A 14,611-nucleotide genomic window follows, 5' to 3' on the forward strand; every position below is an offset into this window, starting at 1 on the left:
CTCCCCATTGCGCGAACTATTATAAACTCCACTGAACGGTTCTGGCAATTTGAGTTCGGACTGTGTGATTACCATAGTTCAACGTGTTTGACCGATCGCCGGCTTGACCGCACGTTAAAATTATCAGCGATTAAAATCGATTAAACAGATAAAGGCAGCATATAAGTGTTCTGTGAATGATTAGAATATAAACAGTAATTAAACATTCAGTGAATGCAACAGTTGTGGTGAATATTTTGGTATGTACTAATTTTACTTATAATTACTTAGCCAATTTTATTATTTCGTGATCTGCAAGCTTTCACGAAATATTAGCTACTTATTAATAATTATAAACAATGCCGCAAGCTAGTTTTAGAAATCTATAGCCTGACCAGGAACATAAAAACCCTGGCATAGAGGCGCGTCAATTGCATTTGATAGTGCAACACTGAGTACAGTCGTACCTGTGTTAAATTAATAGGCTAACTTTATGTATCAGGATTCAGGATTACGGGCTAATTTGATATTTTCATAAATTAACGAAAAAATACTATTATAGGTAACCTGATTTAAATAAATTAAATGAAACCATCAATCGAGCTAGTAGAATTTATTTTATTATTCATCAATAATCAAATTCAGAACTTGAATATTCAACTGCAATGTCTGCTCATGAACGCTTCAAAGTCGGTACTTCTTTCCCAATCCCATAAAATTCAACACTTAGAAAGTGACAAAATTTTTAAAATAGGTAGTTGAAACAAACCACAGCTAATTTTCATAGTGGACTGTACTATACGATAAACATATCAGTCAATTTGACAACCTTTGTCGGAAACATTATTCAATGAAAATATTGTCCGAACCCTTAGTATTTCTCTTCGACAAATACTTTAACACATTGTGAACCACTTTTCTTTCACGACTATAAAAATATTTTAGCAATTTAATTCATAAAACCAATTGCGCACATTTAAAATAAAGTTTGTTTACACTTTGACAGCAATAGACTGACATGCAAGGTGACATGTCAATGAAGTTTTCAGTTACTGTTGCCATTAAAAGAAATTAGTACCATTAGTTTTCCGCAACATGGCGAGGGTTTTTATGTTCCTGGTCAGGCTATAAATAAGAATTAACTATAATTTATAATGGGTTATAAACTAAATATAATTTTGGCTTTTATCATCAAAACGGTACACGTACTTACTTACACGCATCTTTATAAATCCCGTTAGTTTTTATTGGGATAACTAAGGGCACTGAATTTTAACTAATTTCAACTGCAAGGTTAAAAAAATTAAGATCGAAAATTCGTAATCTCTACCAGTCTAACCGGAAAAGGAAGTTGCTCCCGAAATCCCATTACATAACTCTTACTTACAGTTTTTTTCATATGTATTAATATTTAAATTGATTAAAACGTAGAAGGAATTTTTATTTTTTAGACATAACGTTGATATTTAAATTTAAATTATACCACTTTTTTTTGAGAGATAGAAAGAGAATTCCATTGCTGCTGCTGAATGCTGAAATGTGCCAAACTATCAAAATGTCAGTTATGTTTGACGTTTGCCTTTCAATCAATGATCCTTGTTGTATCCTGAAATTGAAATTTCATAATCCTGAAAAACATCTTAAAGCTAGGCCAGTTTCTGAAATATTAATTATTTAATTTCATCACTGGCATGGATTTCAATAGTGAAATAGATCATTGTTCCTTACGGTATGTTTGGCGAATTTCAACATTATTCTCTTTTTATCCTTCTTGGCTGTGTTCACGCTTTCATATTTTGTGACCTTATTTATTTTGTTTGCAGAATACCAAATAGTGTAAAAATGGCTCCTAATATTAAGGACGGAGCTGATTTGAACGGAGTTTTATTTGAAGATGACGCTAGCACCCCCGATTATGCCCTTGCCACGGCCCCAGTCCAGAAAGCAGACAACTATCCCAGAAAACTAGTGTGGAGAAACATCATACTCTTTGTATACCTTCACCTTGCCGCTGTGTATGGAGCATACCTATTCCTGTTTTCAGCGAAATGGCAGACAGATATTTTTGGTGAGTTTATCAACATTTTATCTTATTTTGCATTATCTTGTGTACACAATGTTAGTGGCAAGGATAAATCCTCTTGAGATTAAATTTTCCATGCAAATCAAGTATTTTATGTGACACTTTTTAATAGAGGCAACAGTCATTCACACCAAATAGCAAATCTTTCTACATGCCTGAAAATAATATACTTTAAAATTGAATGAGCATGTTATCTACATTGGTATACTAAAATTCGGTTGGTCAGCTAACATTCTGTATGCAAAGCTTTTTTTACCATTCTTTATTACCTATAATAGAATTTTATGGAAATGTCGATATAATATCTTCAGGCAATTTTAAAACATGGCATAGTTCAATAGAAAGTTGTGCTGATTAAATCTGAGCATTTTAGCAGCAAGATGGTTTGCATAGCCTAGATAGCTGGCATATTAGCTATTTGTTAGGAAAAAGTAAATAAAACATTACACAAATTGAAATATCCTTCTAACAGAAAAAACACTGTGTCCTGAGTGAGTTATTATTGAAAACTTAATAATAATAATGAGTTAATTTCTGTAAAATATGACAAATTACACTTATGCCATAGATTAAAGTAGCAAAAGTGGTTTCTCAAGAAAATTTAAAATAAGTTTAATTGTGTAATCAGTAGGTAATTATATTACTATGCAGCATAAATTTAGTAGGTAATTAATCAGCTGTAACAGGTGTTGTACGCGCCAGCATTAAAACCTCATACATTTCAAACTCATGTCACACTATTCTATCACTCATTCTGACAGTCCTTTTCCTATCCTCTCCCTCCCACCTTCAGTCTCGCTCTCGCATCGCAACGCGCCGCTTCGCCTACCTATCTGGGCGTTAATACTAAATAAGTATCCAAAATAAACCAATTCAAATAAACCCAAATCGCGCGCTAAACTCATCTCAATAAAAATTCAAGTGTTTGTGAAAGTGAAAGAAGAACCAAGCTTGGACCGTCCTGTGGAGTCTGCTCAATCGAAGGTATCCCATCCCGTTCCTATCCCAATCTCCTACAACTCCTTTCTGGTCCTTCGAGCCGGATGGTTCATTTCCTATCCTTTACACTTACAGAAAATCACAACTACACATTTTCACGCATCCGTCATTTTGACAACCCTCTAGAAAATTCTAGAAAATTCGCTCGTTTGACACATTCTTTCTGGAAAGTTCGATTCGTTTGACATTTGACACATTCTAGAAATTACTATTCGCTCAAACGTCAACTCGTTGTTTGTAAACACGTGTATTTTTTAAATTCAATCTTTTAAAATTTTATTTCAATTCAATTTCAAATTCGCTTACATACGCTACGCATTTTATTTTCCTACTGGATTATAAATAAATACGCACAACTCAACTCATTTTTTAACGCTAGCTCTCGTGCGTGTGTTTGCTCACCTACAATACAATGGAGGGAGTAAAACGCAAAATTAATTTGCTTGAAGCTAAAAAAGAAGCGCTTTTTCAGAGGGTTCAGGAACTATACGACCTCAGCCTAAAGGTCTCCGACCCTCAGATTGAACAAGTTTTCATATCTCGCATGCATTCGATTGAAAAAACAAGATCGGATTTTCTTGATACTATTGACGAACTTAATTTGTGTTATATGAAAAATGATGAGGAACTCAAACCTACATTTGCCGCACTCAACTCGTTTGACGATTTGTACTGTAACATCCTTTCGGTGCAAAGCTCCATCGCACAACTAAAGGCCAACACAGAGCGTCGCAAACAGGATTTCGTAAAAAAATTACCGCCTTTAGAACTAGTCTCTTTCGACGGAGCCCCTTCCAAGTGGCCCGTTTTCTACCAAAATTTTAAAACGCTTATTCATGAGAACACTGGTTTGTCTCCAGGTGAAAAGGCTCAATACCTTATAGGAAAACTTTCCGGAAAAGCACTTACAATTTGCTCGGGTATTCCACCTACTGGTGAGAACTATTACATAATTTGGAACAACCTATTACAAAAATACCAAGACATAAGAGTACAAGCCTCTATGTATTTGGAACAGTTAATAAACTTCAAATCGCAATCTTTAGATGAATTTTTGGAACAGTATTGCTCAGCTGAAGCTGCCTTACGACGTTTACAGATTGATGACCTTTCCGATTTCATTTTGACTCATATTGCTCTCAGTAAATTAGACAAAGACACTCTAAATTTATTTGAACAATCCATTAAGCACGTAAAAATGCCTACGTTTAATGATCTCAAGACTTTTATAAAAGAACAGAATAAGATCCATTCTTTACGCTCATCTTTTACGCAGAATAAGCTGTACGTTAATAATAAAACGAATTTCGCATCGCAGTCTAAAAACTCGAAACCGACACAGTCGTTTGTTTCTAATACAGCTTCTGGAGTAAAACCCAATCAACATTACTTCCAATCTCAACCGAATTCGCAAGGCTCATACACTCCATCCGCTGTACGCAAGAATTGTCAACTTTGTAAGACGGAACCTGAACATGCCCTGTTCAAATGCAGTTATTTTCTCTCGAAAAATGCGCCAACTCGCTACTCTTTAGTGAAAAAATGTAACTTTTGCCTCAATTGTTTGGGCTTTCATAATGTTAAATATTGCAAATCTCAAAATCGTTGCTCAGTTTGCCAACGTAAACATCACACTCTTATTCATATAGATAATTTTAACGTAAATAGACCTATGACGTCACAACAGCTGACTTGCAGCGCTACGCTTTCGCCGACCGACGCGTCCATGTCCGCGCCCGGTCCGGTCACGCCGCCGTTGCAATCGATGCCAACCAACAATGTATCTCTCTCTGCAGTCACGCCGTCGATCGCTGATGAATCTAGTACCACGGTATTATTACCCACCGCGTCAGTGTATACTTATGACAATAATAAGACGTGTCAAAAATTACGCGTGTTTCTAGACACAGGTTCGATGAGCAACTTTATCACAAATAAATGTTGTGCGCGACTGAACTTAAAAGTCAATCCGCTACCTACCACTATTAAGGGCATAGGTCAGTCTGAAAGTGTGTCGCTAGGATATGTATCTTTCACAATTGCCTCACGCTTTGATCCCAGGTGTAAATACACAATTAACGCACGCGTCATTGATACAATAACCGATTATTTACCTAATGTAAGGGTTGACATAACCCAGTTATCGCATTTACAAGGTCTTCCTATGGCTGATGACAGCTTCGATATCCCTGCTGAAATCGATTGTTTGTTAGGCAATGAGATATTCCCGCTTCTTTTAGGTAGTAATAAAATAACTTCACCGCAATCCTCTGTCATCGCCATCGAAACCACGCTCGGATATCTCGCTATGGGACGCGCTCAGTGCTACTCAGCTCATTCACGCAATGATAATAAAGCATTCTTTTGCAATGTAGACTCGCACTCATTAGAATCACTCACGCAACGCTTTTGGGAGCTTGAAAGTGTACCTACTAAGAGACACATCAGCCCTGACGATGATATATGTGAAAACATTTTCCAATCAACTCATTCTCGCGACGACTCTGGGACGTATACCGTTTCTTTGCCATTTAAACTTGACCCATCAGAACTCGGCGATTCTTACTTTACTGCTAGGCGTCGCTTTTATAACTTAGAGAAAAGGTTAGACTCAACTCCGGGCTTACGCACTAACTATAATGAAAATATTCAAGACTGTATCGATCGCGGTTTTCTGTCAAAAATCGAAAACGCATCGAATTCAGAGGAAAATACTCCAAATTATTATATACCTCATCATGCAGTATATCGACCAGATAAACTCACTTCAAAAACTCGAGTCGTTTTAGATGCAAGTTGTAAAACAACTTCGGGAAAGTCGTTAAATGATGTTCTTTACACTGGCCCAAACTTACAAAGTAATATTTTTGATCTTTTAATTAACTTACGCATTTTCTCAGTCGCTTTATCTGCTGATATTGAAAAGATGTATTTCTGTGTAAAGCTTGATCAAAATCACCACCCGTTTCAACGCATATTATTTCGATTTGATCCTGGATCACCGATTGATACTTATCAATACAATAGGGTTTCTTTTGGCGTTTCTAGCTCGCCTTACCTCGCTATGCGTGTCGTTCGCCAACTCGCTGAGGACGAGCGCGCGAATTATCCTATCGCCGCGTCTGAAGCTCAATCCTGTATGTATATGGACGATTATGTCTCATCGATGGACGGGTTAGAAAAAGCTGAACAATCTTACCATCAAATGGTTAAGATGTTCATGGCCGGGGGGTTTAAAATGGTTAAGTGGATCTCGAACAACCCTGAGCTTATAAATAAGATTCCCGATTCGCATAAAAATCCACAGCTCGTCGATTTTGACACTGACTCAGAAATTACGACAAAAATCATAGGCATGCAGTGGCAACCTAATGATGACGTTTTTCTTTACAAAATTAACTCTACTAACTCTGACCAATGCACAAAACGCACGATTCTCTCCGCAACCGCTAGATTATTCGACCCTTTGGGTTTGCTAGGCCCTGTGACAGCGTTTCTCAAACTTTTAATTCAAGAATGCTGGCAGCGCGAACTTGAATGGGATCAGCCAGTTCCAGACTCAATAAAAAATAAATGGAATCGGTTTGATAGTGAGATTAACTATTTATCGCAATTAAAAATACCTCGTCACATAGGAATCACCGCGGGTTGTCACGTCACTATCACGGGCTTCGCGGACGCCAGCGAAGTATGCTACGGAGCTGTAGTTTATGTGCGCGTGAGCTCTGATGCAGATTCACCCGGTGAAGTCTTTCTTATCGCATCCAAATCGCGCGTCGCGCCTTTAAAGAAAATATCTCTTGCGCGGCTTGAACTGTGCGCAGCGCTGCTCTTGACAAATCTTTTATTATCGGTTCGCGATAGTATAGAGAATCGTTATCCTGTTAACTCAATTTACGCATTTTCAGACTCGACTGTCACTCTCACGTGGATACATTCTCCCGCGTACAAATTTCACACATTTGTTGCGAATAGAATTACTGAAATTAATTCGAAACTCAACGCCAAAATTTGGTATCATGTTAATGGAAATGAAAATCCTGCAGATGTAATATCGCGACCTGTAACTCCTAAAGCATTATTAAATCAATTAAATTGGTTTCACTCTCCTCAATGGACAGCTCAGCCAATCTCGCAATGGCCTATCGAGCCATTTCAAGTTTCATCTAACAGTGTTCGACTGGAAGAGAAAACTATCGCTCTTGTTTCAGAGACAAACTCTCAATCGAACTCTCACTTTTTCGATCGATTAATTGATCGCATTTCCACGTACCCAAAATTATTACGCGCTACTGTGTACGTGTTACGCTTCGCTAAAATACTACGTTCAAACGGAGTGGTTACATCCTCTGATTTAGAACTCGCTGAACTCTATTTAGTACGCCATATACAGGCACTATTTTTTACTCAAGATATGCACGCAATTAAAAATAATAAACCCTTTAACAAATCGCTTCTCAAACTTAACCCTTTCATTGACTCTGATAATATACTTCGTGTCGGAGGTCGACTCACTCACTCTCAACTCAACTATGGACAAAAGCATCCAATCATTCTATCGCCTAAACATCGCTTCACTCAACTTTTAGTTGATTACTTTCATGTATGTAATTTACATACTGGTCCTTCACTTCTACTCAGTCTGCTTAGACAGAAATTTTGGATACTTTCCGCACGTAACTTAGTACGTCAAAGAGTGCATCAATGCAATATCTGTTTTCGTTTAAACCCTAAATCTACAAACCCTCTTATGGGCGACTTGCCATCATTTCGCGTTTCAGAAGCTAAAGCCTTTGTTTATACATCGGTCGATTATGCAGGTCCCTTCTTTATTACTCACATTCGCCGCAGAGGTGTTAAAAGCCAGAAGGCTTATATTTGTTTATTTTGCTGTCTTACAACTAAGGCTCTACACATAGAGTTAGTTTCAGACTTAAGCTCTGATCTATTTCTCGCCGCTTTTCGTCGATTCATTTGTAGAAGAGGCCCCGTTTCCATGATATATAGCGACGGAGGTACTAACTTCATTGGCGCTAAACGCAAGCTTGACGAAATTTACGCTCTTTTAGAATCTGACTCTCACAAAAATTATTTAAGTTCACATTTGGCTGAACAACGCATTAAGTTTCTTCATAGTCCACCATATGGTCGGCACTTTAACGGCATCACAGAGATAAATGTTCGTTATGTAAAAACGCATCTTTATAAAGTTATTGGTCTTCAAGTGTTAACATACGAAGAGTTCAACACTGTACTTGTACAAATAGAAGGCTTATTGAATAGTAGACCATTGTGTGTTCTTAGCTCTGACCCATCTGATATATCCGCTCTCACTCCCAATCACTTTCTCAATATAACTCCACTGAAATTCTTACCAGTAGAGAATGTCTCTGATATTTCTGACAATCGGTTAACGCGTTATCAGTTAGTCAATAAATTAGTGCAAAGCTTTTGGCGTCGCTGGAGTCAGGAGTATTTAACTTCTCTACAACGCCGTGAAAAGTGGAATACGGTGACCAAACCGATAGATGTGGGCTCTGTTGTTGTTATAAAAGATGACAATGCGCATCCTCTTTGTTGGCCATTGGGTGTGGTTGTGGAAGTATATCCCGGAAAGGACAAAATCATTCGCACCTTAAAGATTCGCACTGCAACCGGTACTTATGTTCGGCCTGTAGTTAGAGTTTGTCCTCTTCCTTTACAGTAACTCAAATAATGCTCTTAACTTAATTTTTTTTTCTTAACTTTAATTTAACTCAACTTTAATTTTAATTTAACTCAACTTTAACGCTTATAACTCGTTTAGTTCTCTCTAACGCATGCTTTTTTACGTTTTTAACTTTATTTATTTTTTACAAACGCTACTCAATCTAGAGGAAGACCTCTAGGCCGGGGGAGTTGTACGCGCCAGCATTAAAACCTCATACATTTCAAACTCATGTCACACTATTCTATCACTCATTCTGACAGTCCTTTTCCTATCCTCTCCCTCCCACCTTCAGTCTCGCTCTCGCATCGCAACGCGCCGCTTCGCCTACCTATCTGGGCGTTAATACTAAATAAGTATCCAAAATAAACCAATTCAAATAAACCCAAATCGCGCGCTAAACTCATCTCAATAAAAATTCAAGTGTTTGTGAAAGTGAAAGAAGAACCAAGCTTGGACCGTCCTGTGGAGTCTGCTCAATCGAAGGTATCCCATCCCGTTCCTATCCCAATCTCCTACAACTCCTTTCTGAGTTGTACGCGCCAGCATTAAAACCTCATACATTTCAAACTCATGTCACACTATTCTATCACTCACTCTGACAGTCCTTTTTCCTATCCTCTCCCTCCCACCTTCAGTCTCGCTCTCGCATCGCAACGCGCCGCTTCGCCTACCTATCTGGGCGTTAATACTAAATAAGTATCCAAAATAAACCAATTCAAATAAACCCAAATCGCGCGCTAAACTCATCTCAATAAAAATTCAAGTGTTTGTGAAAGTGAAAGAAGAACCAAGCTTGGACCGTCCTGTGGAGTCTGCTCAATCGAAGGTATCCCATCCCGCTCCTATCCCAATCTCCTACAACTCCTTTCTGGTCCTACCGAGCCGCATGGTTCATTTCCTATCCTTTACACTTACAGAAAATCACAACTACACATTTTCACGCATCCGTCATTTTGACAACTCTCTAGAAAATTCTAGAAAATTCGCTCGTTTGACACATTCTTTCTGGAAAGTTCGATTCGTTTGACATTTGACACATTCTAGAAATTACTATTCGCTCAAACGTCAACTCGTTGTTTGTAAACACGTGTATTTTTTAAATTCAATCTTTTAAAATTTTATTTCAATTCAATTTCAAATTCGCTTACATACGCTACGCATTTTATTTTCCTACTGGATTATAAATAAATACGCACAACTCAACTCATTTTTAACGCTAGCTCTCGTGCGTGTGTTTGCTCACCTACAATACAATGGAGGGAGTAAAACGCAAAATTAATTTGCTTGAAGCTAAAAAAGAAGCGCTTTTTCAGAGGGTTCAGGAACTATACGACCTCAGCCTAAAGGTCTCCGACCCTCAGATTGAACAAATTTTCATGTCTCGCATGCATTCGATTGAAAAAACAAGATCGGATTTTCTTGATACTATTGACGAACTTAATTTGTGTTATATGAAAAATGATGAGGAACTCAAACCTACATTTGCCGCACTCAACTCGTTTGACGATTTGTACTGTAACATCCTTTCGGTGCAAAGCTCCATCGCACAACTAAAGGCCAACACAGAGCGTCGCAAACAGGATTTCGTAAAAAAATTACCGCCTTTAGAACTAGTCTCTTTCGACGGAGCCCCTTCCAAGTGGCCCGTTTTCTACCAAAATTTTAAAACGCTTATTCATGAGAACACTGGTTTGTCTCCAGGTGAAAAGGCTCAATACCTTATAGGAAAACTTTCCGGAAAAGCACTTACAATTTGCTCGGGTATTCCACCTACTGGTGAGAACTATTACATAATTTGGAACAACCTATTAGAAAAATACCAAGACATAAGAGTACAAGCCTCTATGCATTTGGAACAGTTAATAAACTTCAAATCGCAATCTTTAGATGAATTTTTGGAACAGTATTGCTCAGCTGAAGCTGCCTTACGACGTTTACAGATTGATGACCTTTCCGATTTCATTTTGACTCATATTGCTCTCAGTAAATTAGACAAAGACACTCTAAATTTATTTGAACAATCCATTAAGCACGTAAAAATGCCTACGTTTAATGATCTCAAGACTTTTATAAAAGTACAAAATAAAATCCATGCTTTACGCTTATGTTTTACGCAGAATAAGCTGTACGTTAATAATAAAACGAATTTCGCATCGCAGTCTAAAAACTCGAAACCGACACAGTCGTTTGTTTCTAATACAGCTTCTGGAGTAAAACCCAATCAACATTACTTCCAATCTCAACCGAATTCGCAAGGCTCATACACTCCATCCGCTGTACGCAAGAATTGTCAACTTTGTAAGACGGAACCTGAACATGCCCTATTCAAATGCAGTTATTTTCGCTCGAAAAATGCGCCAACTCGCCACTCTTTAGTTACTAAATGTAACTTTTGCCTCAATTGTTTAGGCTTTCATAACATTAAAGATTGCAGATCTCAAAATCGTTGCTCAGTTTGCCAACGGAAACATCACACTCTTATTCATATAGATAATTTTAACGTGAATAGACCTATGACGTCACAACAGCTGACTTGCAGCGCGACGCTTTCGCCGACCGACGCGTCCATGTCCGCGCCCGGTCCGGTCACGCCGCCGTTGCAATCGATGCCAACCAACAATGTGTCTCTCTCTGCAGTCACGCTGTCGATCGCTGATGAATCTAGTACCACGGTCTTATTACCCACCGCGTCAGTGTATACTTATGACAATAATAAGACGTGTCAAAAATTACGCGTGTTTCTAGACACAGGTTCGATGAGCAACTTTATCACAAATAAATGTTGTGCGCGACTGAACTTAAAAGTCAATCCGCTACCTACCACTATTAAGGGCATAGGTCAGTCTGAAAGTGTGTCGCTAGGATATGTATCTTTCACAATTGCCTCACGCTTTGATCCCAGGTGTAAATACACAATTAACGCACGCGTCATTGATACAATAACCGATTATTTACCTAATGTAAGGGTTGACAAAACCCAGTTATCGCATTTACAAGGTCTTCCTATGGCTGATGACAGCTTCGATATCCCTGCTGAAATCGATTGTTTGTTAGGCAATGAGATATTCCCGCTTCTTTTAGGTAGTAATAAAATAACTTCACCGCACTCTGTCATCGCTATCGAAACCACGCTCGGATATCTCGCTATGGGACGCGCTCAGTGCTACTCAGCTCATTCACGCAATGATAATAAAGCATTCTTTTGCAATGTAGACTCGCACTCATTAGAATCACTCACGCAACGCTTTTGGGAGCTTGAAAGTGTACCTACTAAGAGACACATCAGCCCTGACGACGAAATATGTGAAAACATTTTCCAATCAAATCATTCTCGCGACGACTCTGGGACGTATACCGTTTCTTTGCCATTTAAACTCGACCCATCAGAACTCGGCGATTCTTACTTTACTGCTAGGCGTCGCTTCTATAACTTAGAGAAAAAGTTAGACTCAACTCCGGGCTTACGCACTAACTATAATGAAAATATTCAAGACTGTATCGATCGCGGTTTTCTGTCAAAAGTCGAAAACGCATCGAATTCAGAGGAAAATACTCCAAATTATTATATACCTCATCATGCAGTATACCGACCAGATAAACTCACTTCAAAAACTCGAGTCGTTTTAGATGCAAGTTGTAAAACAACCTCTGGAAAGTCGTTAAATGATGTTCTTTACACTGGCCCAAACTTACAAAGTAATATTTTTGATCTTTTAATTAACTTACGCATTTTCTTAGTCGCTTTATCTGCTGATATTGAAAAGATGTATTTCTGTGTAAAGCTTGATCAAAATCACGACCCGTTTCAACGCATATTATTTCGATTTGATCCTGAATCACCGATTGATACTTATCAATACAATAGGGTTTCTTTTGGCGTTTCTAGCTCGCCTTACCTCGCTATGCGTGTCGTTCGCCAACTCGCTGAGGACGAGCGCGCGAATTATCCTATCGCCGCGTCTGAAGCTCAATCCTGTATGTATATGGACGATTATGTCTCATCGATGGACGGGTTAGAAAAAGCTGAACAATCTTACCATCAAATGGTTAAGATGTTCATGGCCGGGGGGTTTAAAATGGTTAAGTGGATCTCGAACAACCCTGAGCTTTTAAATAAGATTCCCGATTCGCATAAAAATCCACAGCTCGTCGATTTTGACACTGACTCAGAAATTACGACAAAAATCATAGGCATGCAGTGGCAACCTAATGATGACGTTTTTCTTTACAAAATTAACTCTACTAACTCTGACCAATGCACAAAACGCACGATTCTTTCCGCAACTGCTAGATTATTCGACCCTTTGGGTTTGCTAGGCCCTGTGACAGCGTTTCTCAAACTTTTAATTCAAGAATGCTGGCAGCGCGAACTTGAATGGGATCAGCCAGTTCCAGACTCAATAAAAAATAAATGGAATCGGTTTGATAGTGAGATTAACTATTTATCGCAATTAAAAATATCTCGTCATATAGGAATCACCGCGGGTTGTCACGTCACTATCATGGGCTTCGCGGACGCCAGCGAAGTATGCTACGGCGCTGTAGTTTATGTGCGCGTGAGCTCTGATGCAGATTCACCCGGTGAAGTCTTTCTTATCGCATCCAAATCGCGTGTCGCGCCTTTAAAGAAAATATCTCTTGCGCGGCTTGAACTGTGCGCAGCGCTGCTCTTGACAAATCTTTTATTATCGGTTCGCGATAGTATAGAGAATCGTTATCCTGTTAACTCAATTTACGCATTTTCAGACTCGACTGTCACTCTCACGTGGATATATTCTCCCGCGTACAAATTTCACACATTTGTTGCGAATAGAATTACTGAAATTAATTCGAAACTCAACGCCAAAATTTGGTATCATGTTAATGGAAATGAAAATCCTGCAGATGTAATATCGCGACCTGTAACTCCTAAAGCATTATTAAATCAATTAAATTGGTTTCACTCTCCTCAATGGACAGCTCAGCCAATCTCGCAATGGCCTATCGAGCCATTTCAAGTTTCATCTAACAGTGTTCGACTGGAAGAGAAAACTATCGCTCTTGTTTCAGAGACAAGCTCTCAATCGAACTCTCACCCTTTCGATCGATTAATTGATCGCATTTCCACGTACCCAAAATTATTACGCGCTACTGTGTACGTGTTACGCTTCGCTAAAATACTACGTTCAAACGGAGTGGTTACATCCTCTGATTTAGAACTCGCTGAACTCTATTTAGTACGCCATATACAGGCACTATTTTTTACTCAAGATATGCACGCAATTAAAAATAATAAACCCTTTAACAAATCGCTTCTTAAACTTAACCCTTTCATTGACTCTGATAATATACTTCGTGTCGGAGGTCGACTCACTCACTCTCAACTCAACTATGGACAAAAGCATCCAATCATTCTATCGCCTAAACATCGCTTCACTCAACTTTTAGTTGATTACTTTCATGTATGTAATTTACATACTGGTCCTTCACTTCTACTCAGTCTGCTTAGACAGAAATTTTGGATACTTTCCGCACGTAACTTAGTACGTCAAAGAGTACATCAATGCAATATTTGTTTTCGTTTAAACCCTAAATCTACAAACCCTCTTATGGGCGACTTGCCATCATTCCGCGTTTCAGAAGCTAAAGCCTTTGTTTATACATCGGTCGATTATGCAGGTCCCTTCTTTATTACTCACATTCGCCGCAGAGGTGTTAAAAGCCAGAAGGCTTATATTTGTTTATTTTGCTGTCTTACAACTAAGGCTCTACACATAGAGTTAGTTTCAGACTTAAGCTCTGATCTATTTCTCGCCGCTTTTCGTCGATTCATTTGTAGAAGAGGCCCCGTTTCCATGATA

At 38.6% G+C, this 14,611-nt stretch overlaps 1 protein-coding gene across 2 annotated transcripts in view; it reads left to right on the plus strand.

Annotated features, from left to right (window-relative positions):
• LOC135072568 (acyl-CoA Delta-9 desaturase-like) overlaps nucleotides 1–14,611 on the plus strand; it is a 23,294-nt gene continuing 8,683 nt past the window's right edge. The window contains exons 1-2 of one of the 2 annotated variants that reach the window (XM_063966532.1): nucleotides 1–239; nucleotides 1,803–2,047. In XM_063966532.1, the coding sequence (XP_063822602.1) occupies nucleotides 1,822–2,047 (226 nt within the window). In that variant the 5' untranslated portion in view covers nucleotides 1–239; nucleotides 1,803–1,821. Of the gene's footprint in view, nucleotides 240–1,655; nucleotides 1,709–1,802; nucleotides 2,048–14,611 lie in introns of those variants that run through there. The other variant, XM_063966530.1, reaches the window with a different exon arrangement.

Source organism: Ostrinia nubilalis, chromosome 6, assembly GCF_963855985.1.
Source record: "Ostrinia nubilalis chromosome 6, ilOstNubi1.1, whole genome shotgun sequence".
NCBI lineage: Eukaryota > Metazoa > Arthropoda > Insecta > Lepidoptera > Crambidae > Ostrinia > Ostrinia nubilalis.